At 34.9% G+C, this 17,301-nt stretch overlaps 1 protein-coding gene and 1 long non-coding RNA gene across 4 annotated transcripts; one reads left to right on the plus strand and one right to left on the minus strand.

The window, feature by feature from the left end:
* Positions 1-1,908: 1,908 nt before the first annotated feature.
* LOC110944581 (homeobox-leucine zipper protein MERISTEM L1) lies at positions 1,909-10,395 on the minus strand. 3 transcript variants are annotated; one of them, XM_022186250.2, is made up of 12 exons: positions 10,044-10,395; positions 8,186-8,439; positions 7,957-8,074; positions 7,069-7,257; positions 6,033-6,473; positions 5,841-5,942; positions 5,242-5,442; positions 4,865-5,039; positions 4,068-4,339; positions 3,671-3,766; positions 3,184-3,579; positions 1,909-2,333 (listed from the first exon to the last, which is right to left on the minus strand). In XM_022186250.2, the coding sequence occupies exons 2-11, from the start codon at positions 8,410-8,412 to the stop codon at positions 3,208-3,210; spliced, it is 2,193 nt and encodes a 730-aa protein (XP_022041942.1). In that variant the 5' UTR covers positions 8,413-8,439; positions 10,044-10,395; the 3' UTR covers positions 1,909-2,333; positions 3,184-3,207. The 3 variants fall into 3 exon arrangements, with proteins under 3 accessions (XP_022041942.1, XP_022041933.1, XP_035846171.1); XM_022186241.2 differs by having other exon boundaries at positions 1,928-2,333; positions 8,186-8,452; positions 10,044-10,394; XM_035990278.1 differs by lacking the exon at positions 1,909-2,333 and adding an exon at positions 2,340-2,478 and having other exon boundaries at positions 8,186-8,452; positions 10,044-10,392.
* Positions 10,396-12,293: 1,898 nt separating this feature from the next.
* Positions 12,294-12,678, plus strand: LOC110944597. Its single transcript, XR_002594990.2, has 3 exons — positions 12,294-12,372; positions 12,488-12,543; positions 12,655-12,678. It is a non-coding gene; the product is annotated as an uncharacterized LOC110944597 (long non-coding RNA).
* The last annotated feature ends 4,623 nt before the right edge of the window (positions 12,679-17,301 follow it).

The following is a 17,301-nucleotide window of genomic DNA, read 5'->3' on the forward strand; positions in this document are numbered from 1 at the left end:
TTAACGTACGTGTGTATATATAAATTTAAAAATTATATATAAAAATTCTGATCCGATTAATCCCGATTAATCCTGATTAATCCCGATTAATCCCTAGTCAGTACTCCACCGCCCGACTAGCGCCTGTCGATCTCTACAACACTGATTAAAGCTATATTTAAGATAACATTTATGTTTCCATTTACAATTAATTTAAAATCAATTCGTCCGGCTGTCCAATTTAAATTTATTTTTTATGGTTTTCGGTCGATTTAAAACATGTGTCGATATTTTTTTGGGCATATTTCTTTCGACCGAGACCCCGCAGCGTAGCGCGGGTATTCCTACTAGTTGGAATATAAATTCCAACTGATTTGTTTGATTGGCAAAGGAATTTGAATCTATCACCCTGGTCTCCATCCCTTGTGGGCCGAGGATGTTCTTAGAGCTGAGGTCGGTTCGGTTCAGCGGTGCGGGTTGGGGAGGTGGGTTTAACTGGCAGTGCGCGTAAGGTCGGTTCCATGGGCTAAGTCGGTACAGGCCGGCGATGTGGTCGAGTCAATTCAGCAGGTTGAGGTCGGTTTGGATGGTGTGTTGGGTCAGCGGTGCTGGTCGGGTCGCTGAAGTTGGTTCGGGCAGTAATGTGGGTTGGAGACACCAGGTCAGGTCAGCGGTGCTAATCGAGTCGGTTCCTCGGGCCGATGGTGCGGGTCCATCGAGACTACAGGGCAGGTCAAGCGACCGCGGATTAGGTGGGCGGGTCGAAGGTGGTTGTTGCAAGGGTAGGGGCGAATGTCAGATCGGGTTGGCGTTAAGGGGGTTGGGGTGATAGATTTCAATTAATTTGCTAACCGAACACATTAAGAATTGAATTAAAAATTTCAGTTCTAACAAAATCTATTTCTATTGGAACGTTTAAAGTCTAATTCCAATTCCTTCAAATTACATTTCTATGCAAATTCTAATACCAAAACTTCAGCAAATACTAACATACCCGTTTATAAATTAAACATATCAACTCGAACCCATTTAAGATTTTTTTAAAAAGTTACTATTTAGATTTTATGGGGATTATGTAAAAGAACAATAAAATTTAAAGTTTGATGTCACTTAGCTCTTCATTTGCAACAACTTTATTCATTAAGTTCAACTACCTATTCCAATAATTTACAGGTAGTTTCTCTAATCTGAAGTTTGATATATAAAACTAAAATTTTTAATTGCGATTGCGCGATAAGAAAGCATAAAAGAAAAACATCAATTAAAAAAATGTGTTTTGAGCATGGATTAATTGTTTGTTTTATTTGTTACTCACATGACATAAACGAGTCGACCCGACAACATAATTTTATGTGAGGTGGTGGTGGAGTAGTAGTAAGGGAGAGACTTGGTGTTCTAAGGAACTCAGGTTCGATTCCTGTCCTCTTCATTATTTTCTGTGACCCCTGGTGATGATGGAAGAATAGGCGAATAGGTGGAGATCGTAATCCATTTGAAGGATCTGTTGGCCGTTCAAAAAATAAATAAATAAATAAATAAATAAATATATAAACCGGGTTTAAAATCATCTACTTAACCTGCCAAGCGAAGACTATTGATACCCATATAATATTTACTAATTCATAGTACAATGTAGATTTACATAGAGTGCACCAAAAAGAGGTCCACTTTTTCCAAGACGAAAGTGTTTTGAGAATGTCTAAATGACGTTATCCCTAAAAGCCAGATTAAAACTTTGACTGGTTCCCTGTTCCATTTGACCACCTAAAACTCAATAATCTCATTAACATGAACAAACAGATATGAAACTAGTGGATTATAAATTAAAATTACCAATTTATCATGAAGAAAGTAAACATATAGGTTCAAAATATACACGAGAAGGTGCCGTGTCCTTTTAGATAACCCAAATGACGGATTAACATGAGATGACCACCAAAGATGATAATATTATAAGTGAATGCGATTGGATGAAAGGAGGCAAAGTACTATTATAATAAAGTGTCTACAAGACCACCATTCTAAAACTACACTACAAACACATACATGCCTAAATCAAAAACCCTAAAGCTTGAAGAAAGTTACGAGTTTTAACTTAAATTCACTTGATCATAAGGTTTTAGTTTACTCAGAAATCTTCCATAAAAGTATGCAAAGTCAATACCCGAACCCATAACCTTCAACGGATGGTGAAAACCGCTTTCTTGATGTTAAAACCATACGCCAAAGGATTGTTTTAGGTGCGTTCTTGACTTCTTCGATCCATTAGTTTCAAATGATGAGAGTAAACATCGCCTGCTAAATCTATCTCCCCCTTCATCTCACCCCTTGGTTCACACTACAAAACACACAAACTATAGAGCAAAGAGTCAGAAACGAAATCCGTCATTGTGATGGAAAACGTGTCACTAAGTAGACAAAGTTGTTGCTAATTCACATTTACAATGATTATGGGTCGCCAAAGTTGTTGAAGAACGTCTAGTTGCTAACATGTCACACCTGGTAAAAAGTTATGTCTTTTTTTAGTTGAAATTCAAAATTTACTTATACTATCCCAAAAGTTTCAAATGCATAAATAGTTGAAATTCAAAATTTACTTATAATATCCCAAAATGCATAAATGGACAACATATTCATAACTTGTTTAGATATTTATAAATATCTTACAACTTCATATAGTTTTGCCATGAGATTTTTTTACAAAGCAACTGTTTCAGCTTTTTGATAAATCTTATATATATAAAATTATATAAGAGTTACTTGTTAAACTGTCAGCTAGGGGTCATGTGTTCATCACATCAAATTTCGAATTACTGACTTAATAGGGTAAACGATTCAAATTCGAAACTAGCATTCAAATATAGAAATCAACTAAAAAAGTTGATATCATTAACGTTATATATTATATTATAATAAAACTAATATGTAATTTGAATATAAAATTTTAGTCGAATTGAAAACCACAAATTCAAATTAGATTAAAAAATCGAAATCTAAATTAAATCGAATGTTACGTTGATTAAAAAATTCAAAAGAGTTGAATCGAGTTTCAAGTTTTTTGAAACTGGTTCGAATATCCAACGTTACCATCGGCATAATTTTCTTGAAAATGGACTACAGTGACAAAACAACTTTTAATGATGATAAATTGATCAAGCAATGCTTTTAGCGACCCTGAACATTCTAAAAAAAGAATATTCTTACCACACAAAACAAAGATCAGGATGGTTATGCATTTTGATCAGGAGCCACTGCAGCTTTTATCCTTTCAACAGTGCACTTAATAAGACTATTAACTGTCGCGACTGAACCAAGCGATAGTTTCGCTGTAGGAACCGAATCAACAAGAATCTGAAACGCAACAGTCAGTAAAGATCCACCATTACCGACCTCTAGAATTGTCCCCCCTTGATGTTTTACTCCCCCATCTGGAAGTATAGCAAAACCAGATGGTAATAAAGCCACATAATCAGGGTCACCGCCACTTAACACCACATTCATCGCTGCAATATCTACCGGAGCATAGATAACATACGAACCCGTTGAATCATTTGAACTCTCCTGAAGTATAAGCATGTTTCCCTGGCTAGAATTCGCGCTCTAGAACAAGGTTTAATTAAAAATCAAGAGTCTAGTATACGGCACATGCATATTCAAGAAATTTTTCTGTTTAATGATGTTGAAAGCTTACATTGACGCGTAGAAGCGATACACAGTTTCCTGGATCACGGCCGTTAGCGATATGCGCCATTTCTTGAACCAGTCCACCGTTTGAGAGAATGTCCCACTGCAGATATATGTAAAATAGAATCCATAAATATAGGTCACTAGAAAAAACTGATTCTGTTGGAAAAAATGTTATAGGAAACTTTTTCCGACATTAAGCGCCCCCACCAACCAATTCCACGGCCAACATGAGAGAGGCAAATCACTGTGTCCCAGGACAGGTGGGTGGTGCTCAGGTGTGATCGTGAATCCTCCACAACATATTTCAACCTCTTTACCACTGGGGCACGACATGGGGACGATAATTTTATCGGTGACGTTCAGTGAAGTAAAATGAAAGTAAATTTTATCCAAGTTGTTACCTCGCTCCTTGAGTTTTCATCACGAAGAAAATCAAAAACTTGTTTTGGTGGAACTGGAAGCCAAAACGATGTAGCAGCACTTAGCACAATACCAGGAGGCCTGCCTGGATCATCAACACTCTTTCTAGTCATAACACGGACATCATCTGCACCACTACCGGATAAAGTTGTCCATGTATGAGTTGTTGAAGCTCCAACACCACTACAAAAACTCAAAACCATTCTCTCGGAAAGTTTCAACATGCTCTTCCGCCCTTCTAGAGTTGTTATAACTGTCAAAATGTTGTTTGTTATGGTCAATCATCGATCAAACATATGTATAGTTCAACCATGTTATTTCATACCATAGAAAATAAGACATAATACTGAAGGTATTAGTTTCGACTGATTTACTTATAAACATGGGCGAAGCTTTTAAGGGGCGGGAGGGGGTGGCCGACCTCCCGATCTTTTCGCTCAGTACTGGAGAGTATGTAGTTTTTGTATAGAAATTTTTGGGTATAAACGTTTTCGACCCCCCAGTTTTCTAGAAATTTTTAGGTCCGGTGACTTCCGCCCCCTCGGTTGGAAATCTCAAGCTTCGCCACTGCTTATAAATAGCCTAAATGAAACATCTGAGACAAGTTAAAGTAATACCTAGCGCATAAAATCTCTTCATACATTTTAATTTAACGAAACAATATAGTTTTTATTAACGTATGACACTAAATATTAGGAAAAAAAATTAAACTTTTGCACAACCCATTACTAATAAAGTTGATTGTTGAACTCCTCTAATTAATAAGTTATTTCTTTACCTCCAACGTCCCCTCCAGGAATATTGCTAGCCATCGCGCTTGCAAGCCGTTCACATCGTCTGTCAAGCGTTGCTACCCATCGTCTGGCCCCAAATGCTAAACCAGAATTCACTAGTGACCGATAGATGTCATGAACAGCTCTATCATCGACTTCAACATGTTCAACCCATGTGACCTAAATGACAAAATCCGAACATGAACCTTCGAATTTAGGTTGTATTAAGACGTTTTTCTTTCATTGTAATTAGTAACATTGGCAAATAAGTTGTAGTTAGCATGGATTATTAATATTTTTCCCCAAATATATAGTATTACTAGACTACACTCCTACTGGTAGAATAAATCAAAACAATCCAAAATTTGGCCAAGAGTTTCACCTTCGAATATCCATTTGGAAGTTCTTCAATCAAACAACCCGATGGCCTTCTTCTAGATCTTGCGGTTGTGGAAGGGCGCAAGTTGTCCAAAGATACATCAACCACGGCCCATAACCCATCAGTATGTTGTTTGCAGTACCTAACAAAATAGTATTCTCGGGTTGGTACAAGTGGTGAAGGAACTTGATACTCTGATGTCATCTGAAAAATACATATCAATCGGGTTAACTTCAAATCGACTAAAAAGATGCAAAGAATTGTACAATTGCAGACTTTTTCCAGCTCTTGGACTACTAAACAAATAAGTGAGGTTTGATTCCGTCGATGAATTGAAGGACGTTATGACAATATTTTAATTTTATATTTTTTTTGTTTTTTCTTAAATTGATTTATTTTCTAAATTTAAATACACGTGAACATATTTAAAAAAAAAGAATCGCATAAAACCTAATTATAATAAAATTAAATTTGTTGTAGTGAGCTGAGTATGCCTATTCTTTCTATCATTAACTGTGATATCAACTTATTGTTTAATGTACATTTCATTTATACATGTGAACTATTGAATTGTTAATAAATGAACCAGTATGTGTCCATACAACTTGTAGAGCTCCATTGTAGTTTCCAGCCACTCCAGTTGAAAGAACTTCTACAGTTATTGCTCTTGATACAATCCCAGAAAACACATTTGACCACTGATTCTGCAAAATCATTATTAAATTAGTGTTTATAATCTAACTTAAATCAAATCAATCGTGATTTTAATAGAAAAATTTAGTCTTATCGCGTACCACATCCATTAGAATTTCTACAAGATTAATATGATTCATGATGACAACCGCGGATTCCTTTGAAGCTTCGGATTTCAATCCCATCTGCTTCGGTCCAATGCCTCTAGGAAACATTTGCGAGTAATGTTCTTCGTTTAAGGTCTCTGATGAGTTGTCAGAGCTTCGAATCCACAAAGGCTCATCAGACTGAGCCATTCTAACCAGTTCCTCCATAGCAGCAACCGCTAGTTCGATTATAACTGGCTTCTCAGCCTCAGTAGGAGCTGAAACTGACCTGAGAAGGTTGCTGGTTCCAAACATCTCATCTGCTATTGCGGGTTGTGGACTAAAACTACCAATGGGTAGATCAAGAGAGCGTGGTGGTCCATTGGGTGAGAGATTAGGATAAGTTAACAATGGTTTGCCAACATATTTTGCAGCAATTCCAGATATCCTATCAATCTGTTGAACACACAAAATAAAAGAATCTAGCTTTAGAAACAAAGTTGCAATTACAAGCAAAACTGAAGGATGGGTGGTCATTTACTAGAATTTTCTAAAAACACAGGCAAATTTTTCTTTTTTACGAAAATGGTAATTTTAAATGGTCCATGTAAGGGATAAAATATATAATAAACATGTGTAAAGTGTGTAGATAGAATAGAATGAATACAGAATTCACACTCATCGGTGTATAAAGATAAAATAACAAGCCCATACTCAAAAGCATGAAGATTTATTTAGTGGAGATCTTGCCAATTCTTCTTTTTATGAGAATTTAACGAAAAAATCGTCACAACATATCTTTTAAACAATATTTCTACGCACTTATGTTTTTGAATATGTATATTCAGATGCATTGTAAAGCAACTGATGCTAGAAAAAATTGCCATTTGCATTTTATATTTCAACTCATTCAAATTGTTCATTTGTGTTGCCATATTTTAGAGGCAAAAAATCAGTGATTCAAAAGATTGATTACTTGTTTTCATAAAGAATTATTACAAAACAGAAAACCTTATTAATTATGTTCTTAGGGGTTTGATTGATATATTACCTCTTCTCGTAGGCGAGCATTTTCGATTCTGAGATGTTGTTCATCGAATGACATCTCCCCGATGGCCGCAGGGCCACCACAGTTGGGGCAGGTAGCATTGGTGAGGGCTTCTTTGTACCGTATGTTCTCCATTCGTAGCTTTTCATTCTCATTTCTAAGCTGTGAGTTCTCATGGCGTTCGTGTTGAGCCTAAATTAACAAGACAAGATACAACATTAGGAGCTGGATAGGTTTAAAATCTTTCAAGACAAAATACAGCATTAGCAGCCAGATAGGTTTAATATCTTTCCTGACATAATACAACATTAGACGCTAGATATGTTTGATATCTTTGAAGATATAAGAATGTTTCTGATAGTATTTAATTCAACTGATCTTTACTGTGCATCTTAAATTAGTACTCATCACTCATAAGCTCAAGTCTAATGTAGAAGAAAAGCAGAACGTGTCCAACCCTTTGGTAGATGGTGGAGGTGGCAAAATGTATGGTTTGATAAGTTGGGTAACATGTTGAAACAGATAACTTTAGTTTGGTTCTGGTTGGGTAAAGCCATGCCAACCTTTAAACACTTTTTTGTCTTTCTTTTTTCTTCAGTCTTTAAAATAATTAATGTTTTCAATGTGTAAACATAAAAAAGTATTGTTACAAAGATGATCTACTTTTTGAAATAAAGAGTTTATACGGTGTAATTACATTGTGGCTACTAACTTTTTTGGAATAAAAGGTTTGGAAAGGTAACCTTTCTCAAGTAATATACACATCTGATCCCTTAACAAGAAAGTATAAAAATAATATTTTTAAAGTGGAACTATTTATTTTGAGAAAGTACAAAAAATATTTTTAAAGCTTTAAAGTGGAACTATTTATGTTTTGTGTGTAAAATATACCTTCATTTGAGTTCTCTTGTTTTGAAACCAAAACTTGACTTGCAAAGGTTCTAAAGATAGTCTTCTTCCAAGTTCTTTCCTTTGTTTATCATCTGGATGTGGGCATTCTTTGAAAAACCTATTTTCAACAAATATTAATTAAATGTGCACCAATATTAACTAAAAAACCAAAAAAAAAAAAAGGGATGAACAAAACTTCCAAAAGAGCATTTAGAACTAATGAACTTACGACTCGAGTTCTTGGATTTGATGTTGAGTGTGACGATGGTAACGTTTCTTCTTGTTGGGACGTTGATTGGGATCTTGATCATCACCAGAGGGAGCGTCCATGATATCAGTGCCTGATTTGCTCTCGTAATCCTCATCTCTAAGCATATCAAGCTCATTTTCTTGGGCCTTGTGGCTCATATCAAGAAGATGGTGATGGTGACTTTCAAACATGTTGGGTTGATACATTTTTCTTTAATTCAATTCTTCACACTCCTGATCGTAGAGACTTTACATGGTATTACTTATTAATATGAATAAAATAATAATACTTTGAATTCCAAAATTACAATAATGTTGAAGATTCATAGAAGGTAGTTTGACTTTGAATAAATATCCATAGTCAAAGATCTTAACAAATTCCGTTAGTCCTAAAAATAGTTAACTACTAAAATCAATAATCAAATCAAGAGTATCCACACCTGATTAAAGGGGTTATATGTTTCTGGATTTTTTTTGAAAGGTATATGTTTCTGGATTTGTAGCGTTCTATGAAAATTAAAATAGATATAAAAATGTTTAAAACTTTATAACGAAACATAATAATTAATACATTAAAAGATACATATAATTCCATGAAACAAAGAAGACTTCGTGCTAAGAAATTTAGAAGAATGTCCATGTGAATAAATCTAAGCTTGAATTTAATCAACATTAGAAGATACAAGTAACAGGCAACTTAAAGGATTAACTTAAAAGAGAAAACGAAATGAATACCAAGTGTTTCTTGTATTAATGATCACATTTGGGCGTAGTTATGGCACATTAATAAAAAATATATTTATATTCGTTAGTGAAAGAAACATAGGAAATGACGCTTGGATTTTCGATATTTACGTAAGACAACTGAATTTATTGGAGGTCAACATATCTCCATCTTTTTCGAAAACAGAAGTCAACTTTAAAAACATAAAGATTCAAGAAAAATATCGATCTCTTCTTTCTTACTTTTGAAGTTTTGATTATTTTTTTTGCTTTATGTTGTACAAATTATGGTTAGCGGTTAAAAGAATTGTAACAATAGTTTGTCCCCCCTAAAAAAATATAACTAAAGATTAAAAAAAAATTAATTAACATAAACTTATGAATTTACTCAAACCAAATTACAACCCGTCATATGGGTAGTAAAAAATTACAGCTATTTAGCCGGAATTCAATCTGATCGCGTTCAAAATCTAGTTCTACATACTGTTATGATCAAACTGAAACTGCAAAAGATTTTACTTCGAAATTCTAGCTAACAAGGATCACGTGTTTCTTTGTTTTTTTTTTTATAAAGAAATTTTGTAAGATAAAGATAAATTATATACATAGAAAAAAAGAAGTAAAATAAAGATAAATTATATACATAGAAAAAAAGAAGTAAAGTAAAGATAAATTATATACATACCTGATCACTGAGAGACTTTTTGTTTTTGAATTAAATCATCAAACATCTAAATGTTGTTTTAGATCATTAACAACGTAAGAAACATCATATGATGTATCCAAGAAGATATGCATGTTCCATACACATCCAGAAACCCTAGATACCACTAACCTCTCTCTCTCTCTCTAGCTGTCTCTCTCTAGAAAGATATTTTTTGTTATTTGCTATTGATTTCTTTTTGGTAAAGAAAACTCAAATTGATTAATTAGTGTATTTGAAAGCTGAAAAACAAACACGAATCTATAAAACTTTCTTGACTTTGCAACAAATAAAGACTTTTAACCCTAATGAAAAAAGTTGTTCAAGAAACCATGGAGAGAATGAAAAGGTCAAACCTAACACTTTTTATGCAAATCCAAACAAAATTGAGAAGGGTGGCATGGAAACTTACTGGTATATATTCAGTCTTGGTTTTGTTGGTTATTTAGACTATGATCTGCACTCAGGGAAAAAGGGTCAACTGGAAACCACTTTTAAGAGAGTAAAAAAGTGGTTTTCAGGCTGGTTTCCATTGAAGCTATCTGTATTTTTCTTGTGAATAGAATTTAAGAAGAATGAAGAGAGAGAGAGAGAGAGAGAGAGAGAGAGAGAGAGAGAGAGAGAGAGGAACGGTTGGGAGAATTGAAGGGATGAGATGGGGGAGATAGAGAGGAGTTAATGCAGTGTATAGAAGAGGATGCAATTGCATTTATGGAGAGAGAGATAGAGAGTTGTTGCAAGCTGGTATTCAAACTTTGCATCTCTCTCACGTACAGTCACCATGTGTATGATATAAGATCGAGTAATGGCATTTTCTTATTGACATGCATATATATTTTTCTTCTTGATTAGGGGACACGGGGTGGTTCACTAGTGATAGAATCTATCACTCATAAGCATCAATCAAGTTTCGCCATGTCATCTCCCATTTTTTCATCACTCACAACCTTTTTTAGTGGGGGTGGTCATCACTCACCACCACACCCAACAATTTCCCCCCAACCAACAACTACACTCACAAAATAAAACAATAACGCGTTGAAAATATCACGAAATCGGGGTTTTCGTTATAATATAACGCGTTGAACAATAGCCGGCGACGGCCCATCACGCGTTGAACATGTTTCCGTTATACAATAACGGCACGAGCCCGAGTCCCCTTATGTAATTATTTTTGGAAGAACAATTTCCATACTATAATTTCGATACTATAATTTAGTAACATGTTAATGCTATATGGTATTGTATTTTATACATTGAAACTTTTTCAAAAAAAAATTGATTTTTCATTTCTATCTAACTCAATTTAACAACAATATATGTAACTTAACTTTGCATGGATACTAATCCACACATTTCCATACTATAATTTAGTAACATGTTAATGCTATATGGTATTGTATTTTATGCATTGAGACTTTTTCAACAAAAAAAAAATTGATTTTTCATTTCTATCTAACTCAATTTAACAACAATATATGTAACTTAACTTTGCATGAATACTAATCCACATATTTCCATACTATAATTTAGTAACATGTTAATGCTATATGGTATTGTATTTTATGCATTGAGACTTTTTCAAAAAAAATTAATTTTTCATTTCTATCTAACTTAATTTAACAACAATATATGTAACTTAACTTTGCATGAATACTAATCCACACATTAGAAAATTTCCATACTATAATTTAGTAACATGTTAATGCTATATGGTATTCTATTTTATGCATTGGGAGTTTTTCAAAAAAAAAAAATTGATTTTTTATTTCTATCTAACTTAATTTAACAACAATAAATGTAACTTTGCATGAATACTAATCCATACATTAGAAATTTTTCATGCGTTTTTTATTATAGATGATAATATACATGTTTAACCGATTTAACTTTTTCATAAATTTTATTTGTGGTTTAATTTTATTTTTAGAGTAAATTACAAAACTCGTCCTTTGTGTATGTTACTTATTGCAAAGTGTGTACTTTGTCTTCAAAAATTACAAAAAACGTACTCGATTGTTTGCAAAGCCTTACATGTTACGTCCTTTAGCACTAACTCAGTTAGTTTTTATGGTAAAAGCTGACCAACTGGACCCCACATAAGAGGCATTTTGGTTATTTTACCTAAATACTAAAAAATAAAATTATAAAAAATTCAGATTTCTCTTTCCCTTAACTCTCTCTCTCATATATACAGATCTGCCATAGCTCCGTCCACCACCTCTCAATCCCGCCACCTGCCATCACCCACTCCCACCCCACACCACCATTGCCGCACATCCTGCTCACTCCTGTATAAACACTTCCTTCCAACAAACATTCCAACCAAAAAAAAAAAAAAAACTTCACCCACTTTCTATCTAAACCCACCTAATTTTTCAAAAGAGAAAAATGCTCGGATTGTCCCTGTGGTTTCGCCTATTTTCACCTTTAGTCCCTAACTTTCTAAAATTACTTGAATAGTCCCCAACTTTTCGTTTTTTGTTCCCGGATAGTCCCTGAGTCTAACTTCAGTTTGTTTTTTTCTATTAAAAGGGTGTGAAATGACAAAAATACCCTTTCCTTAAAAAGGTCAAACAACAGGGACTATCCGGGCATCTTCTTTATTTTTATTTATAAAACCCCACCACTACACTTTATCTTCAACCTCCTCCACCCTCCACCATCACCACCCTCAGTTAAGAGAGATGATGCAGAATCCAGAAGTACTTCGTCAGTTAACTTCACCTCAGATGATGCATGTATATATATAACCTTTTGTGTGAGCGGGTGACATTTTACATGGTATAGTTCGATTGATGAAAACTCCAAGTTGACCATGACCTTTACCTAACTATTTGCAATTCATTTCTACAGCAAATGATGTCTTTACAGCAGCTTCTACCTCAGCTTAACCAACATCAATCTGCTTTGTAAGTGGAAATCATTTTATTGCGTATTTAACTACCTTGTGAAAATGCAGTTTAGAGATACGAATGATTTAAATATTCGACCTTTAATTGTTTCTGTCTTTTCTGTTTCAGGGACCCTACCCAGACAGGGCTTCTACACCTTGTAATCAGAGATTGCCCATCTCGAATCGGGCCGACTATCCCTTTGTTCGTGTTTTAATCTAATTGAAGTTTTTAGTTCCTAAGAATGGTATATTTTATTAATATATGATTTGCAGACAACATTAAATAGATAAACTATGCAGTTAAAATAAGAATCGTATATTTTATTAATATATGATTTGCAGACAACATTAAATAGATGAACTATGCAGTTAAAATAGTTGTCAAGAAGTTTAAGAGGCTTTAAGGGGAAATAATATAGTTTTAAAATATATGATTTGCATAAACAGGCTCTGTTTCTGATTTTTGATTATTAAGGAATTAGATAATCAATATCAGATAATCAGTTGATATCTGATCGGTTCCATACCCTCTTATAACCTAATTTGGTATTCTCTTGCTCTCATTTAACAAAAAAGTTTTTTATTTTTCCCCATGAAAAATGTATCTTTTTGGTTATCTTGTCTATTAAATTCTTCTTGAATAATCAAAATTATAACTTTAAATAGTGGATAAAAAAGCCAATTACAATTTGATTAGTCGATTCATATTAATGAATATAAAAGCCCTATTGGTCTCCACCAATTGAATCATGTACATATGATTTGAAGCAGGTCTGCAAAATGAACAGAAACAAGGGTTTATAATGGTTGGATGGGTTTTTTTACTTTTTTTAGAGAACAGAGTGACTGTGGCGGTGATGGTGGAGGGTGGAGGAGGGTGATGGTGGGTGGAGGTTGAAGATGAAGTGTGGTGGTGGGGTTTTATAAATAAAAATGAAGAAGATGCCCGGATAGTCCCTGTGGTTTGGCCTTTTTAAGGAAAGGGTATTTTTGTCATTTCACACCCTCTTAACAGAGAAAACAAACTGAAGTTAGACCCAGGGACTATCTGGGAACAAAAAATGAAAAGTTGGGGACTATTCAGGTAATTTTAGAAAGTTGGGGACTATAGGTGAAAAAAGGCAAAACCACAGGGACTATCCGGGCATTTTTCTCTTTTCAAAACAAACCCACAAAAATTTTATAATCACTTCAACATTACCGTTTCTTTTAGATTATACTCAAGGACATATACATCTGAACACGAAATCAACAGTTTAATCGCTTCATTTTGACTCAATTTTGCGGTTTGTTCTTCGAGAAATCACTGGTTTTGACTCGATTTTGACTATATCGCCGGTTGGATTCCAGATCGGGATTTGCTTGCTCTGAACCGGCGTCGTCGAGAACTGGCCGGAACGGCGGTGTTGCTCTTAACCGGCGTCGTCGACAACCACCATCAACATCTGCCCCCACCACAACAATCCAACAACTGGCGGAGCTATGACGGGGCAGTGGGCGGATATGTGTCGACATGGGAGCTGTGGCGGTGGTGGATGGAGCTATGGCGGTGGGTTTTGATCTGTTCGTCTCTTGGTTGGGGCTCGATTTTGGATCCGTTTGTCGGATGTTGCAGGTGGTTCAGAACCACGACCGTGACGATGGAGGTCGTGATGGTGTTGGTTTGATCAGAGGTGGATGGTAGTGGGGTGGGTGGTGGCGGTGGTGGGGTGGTGATGGTTCTAGAGGGAGAACAAGTGTGAAGAGAGAAGAGATAAGACAGATCATCTGATTATATTTTTAAGTATATATACATATATAATTTTAAAATTATTTTATTTATTGTTTTTTATTATTATTATTATTTATTTTAGCATTTAGGTAAAATGACCAAAATAGCCCTTATGTGGGGTCCAGTTGGTCAGATTTTAGCATAAAAACTAACTGAGTTAGGGCTAAAGGACGTAACATGTAAGGATTTGCAAAAATCGAGTACGTTTTTTGTAATTTTTGAAGACAAAGGACACACTTTACAATAAGTGACATACATAAAGGACGAGTTTTGTAATTTACTCTTATTTTTATCTAATAACTTTTCTTTGTTAATTTAAAGAAAAAAAACTACTAATTTGTCATTTAATTTTATTTTTATCTACTAACAGACTTGGTGGATAGTGTTAAAAATTTAGACTCAAATGGTTAAAGAAAATGCTTATGGGGACTCAGGTCGTTAAATTAACTTTTTTGCTTTTGGACTCAAGTGGTTAAAACCCCTAAAACACAGCGACTCAAAAAATAATTTACCCAAAATTTTATTGAAAACGTAGTTGTGTTCAAAATAAAGTTTTTTTTGCCATCGTAAATGACTTTCGTACGGTTATTGATACCGTCGTGCATGTATTAGTTTCTGGTTTTGATACGAGTCGATTTTGGTACTTTTGCACTATATATCGATACTAAAACTGATACAAATCGATCTAAACATGTTTCAATATGTTTTTCCGACATATTTCCGCTTTACCATTTGATTGCACGGTGTATTGCTGTAAATGTGTTGGTTTATGCTATAATTATTTATTATTTATCATAAATAATTTAAATATATTAGTAAAAAGGTGTTGTGTTGTGTAACAGAAAATTAGTGTTGACCTTGACCTCTTGAAAAGTAGGTAACACTTAGCTTAAATTTCACTGACGATGCCGGGCTGGAGGATACATTCACGAGACACGCAAAAGCTCACGAGTTTGGGGGCATAACATGGTATCCCTCCAAGCACATGGCTGTTTTACAGGCACGATGATCGGGGGTTGCTTTAACCACCAAAGGTGACGGTACCAACAACTTCATCGGGTTCCAGTCTAATCTCATCGTGGTCTCTAAATCTACCCCACGTAGTTTTTTACATTAAATATCATCTAGAATTTCATTTGTAGGGAACTACGACTATGGGTTGTGGAGAAGGGTAGTCCTCAAAAGATGGTGCGCTACGTAGGCGTTCATGTAAGCAGGTGTGGGAATGAGCCTAAAGGGATGGGCCTAGGGGTGTGGAGGATGAGCTCCTTTATATATACATATGTATGTATGTATGTATGTATGTATGTATGTATGTATGTATGTATGTATGTATGTATGTATGTATGTATGTATGTATGTATGTATGTATGTATGTATGTATGTATGTATAGTTGTGTGTGTGTGTTGGATAAAGAAGTGGGGGCCGGCTTCAACGTCTAGGGGAGGACGGTGACGACCCGGGGTGGGGGGTGTGCAGGCCGTCGCCGCTCCTTGATGCACCGGGGACGAGCCCCATACCGAGTAGCCTAAGGACTTGTTTTTAACAGTTAAAATATCTGCAGTCTGCGGACCAGATTTGTAGAAGAAGATGTGGACCGAAGCTTTGCAATCTGTAAGAAGAATGTTGTTTGTTTTTTAACGTATATAGACATCTAAAATAAATAGGTAGTGGTGGTGGACGGAGGTTATGGGTGGTGGACGTGGATGGTGGTGGTGGTGGTGGGTGGACGTGGACGGTGTGTGGTGGTGGTGGTGGTGGTGGACGGTGGTAGGTGGTGGACGGTGGTGGTGGGTGGTGGTGTTTAACCCTCTGTAGATCTTAAAAGATCCTAAAAGTGGTTGAGCCAGGTCTACACCAAGAAGAGCTTGCGCAGACGTTTTTTTTAATGAAACATATTCGCAAAATCAAATTGTAACGCCCCAAAATGTGAATACATTATTAGTTATTTTGATAATATTTATTACTATAAAATTGAAAACGGTAACTAGCAATTATACCGTAAATTTTAACTAAGTAGATTATTAAAAGTCTTAGCTTATAGTATGAAGTGTGATGTTTAAGAATGTTTATCTTAGTTATTTCCCTAAAGTAAACGTAGTAAATAAAAGAAAGAAAGGATTATGAACAAATAATTAAAAGGTGAAACTTGAGGGACTAAAAGTGGGAAATAATGGACAAGAATTTAAAAACAAGATGCAGGTCATATGTGTGTGTGTGTGTGTATGTATGTCGAGATTTAGAGAGAGAAGAGAGAACTCTTATCGATCTAAAACCCACAACTAAAAATTCAGCAGATTAAAAGGGAAAATTGAGGTTGATTTTATGCATGTTCACCCTTCCATAACCACCTAAGCTTGTTGAACATAATGTAAGTTGTAATTCTGAATTTGGTGGGTTTTTTATGAAAAGATTTGTATAAATATGATCAACTAGAAAATGCTTCAAGATTATAGGTAAATTGAAAATAGAAATCATGTAATGAGAATTTCTTAATGTAAAATTAGAACAAGAATTGAATGTTTGTAGGATTTCCATAAGAACCCTTATGTATGATTAAGTGGGTTTTCATGAAATCTAGAAATTCTATGATATAGAGTTAATTGCTTGATGTAAATCATGTCATAAAGATCTATGATGATTTGTTGATGTTGTGATTGAATGACTGATGTTACTAGTTAAGTTTGTGGCAAACACTATAGAAAATTAGGTAACTTTCATAGAGGAATTAGATGAACATCCACCAAGTGTTTGATACAATGGTTGAATGTGAATGCACTATGTCTATCGCTTACGTCAAATATTTTGTATCTTAGTTAATCAGTTAGAACAAGACATGATTGAAGTATAAGGTTCATACATTCACATGTACATCCGCACTAAGTCACGCACATCTAGGGTTTAGGATAGGCTCGCACGGATCTGCGCTCTGCAGATCTGCACGGATGAAGACAATCAGATGCATTGAATTAGGGTTACTTGCTGGTCCGCATTAGCTGGTT

This window comes from Helianthus annuus, chromosome 1, assembly GCF_002127325.2.
Source record: "Helianthus annuus cultivar XRQ/B chromosome 1, HanXRQr2.0-SUNRISE, whole genome shotgun sequence".
Classification (NCBI taxonomy): Eukaryota; Viridiplantae; Streptophyta; class Magnoliopsida; order Asterales; family Asteraceae; genus Helianthus; species Helianthus annuus.

Coding starts and splice junctions, on each gene's coding strand:
- LOC110944581 (XM_022186250.2), bottom strand. CDS start 8,412: ATGTATCAACCCAACATGTTTGAAAGTCACCATCACCATCTTCTTGAT. Junction 7,258..7,956: donor ACAAGAGAACTCAAATGAAG/GTATATTTTACA, acceptor TTGTTAATTTAG/GCTCAACACGAACGCCATGA. Junction 3,767..4,067: donor ATGAAAACTCAAGGAGCGAG/GTAACAACTTGG, acceptor ATATATCTGCAG/TGGGACATTCTCTCAAACGG.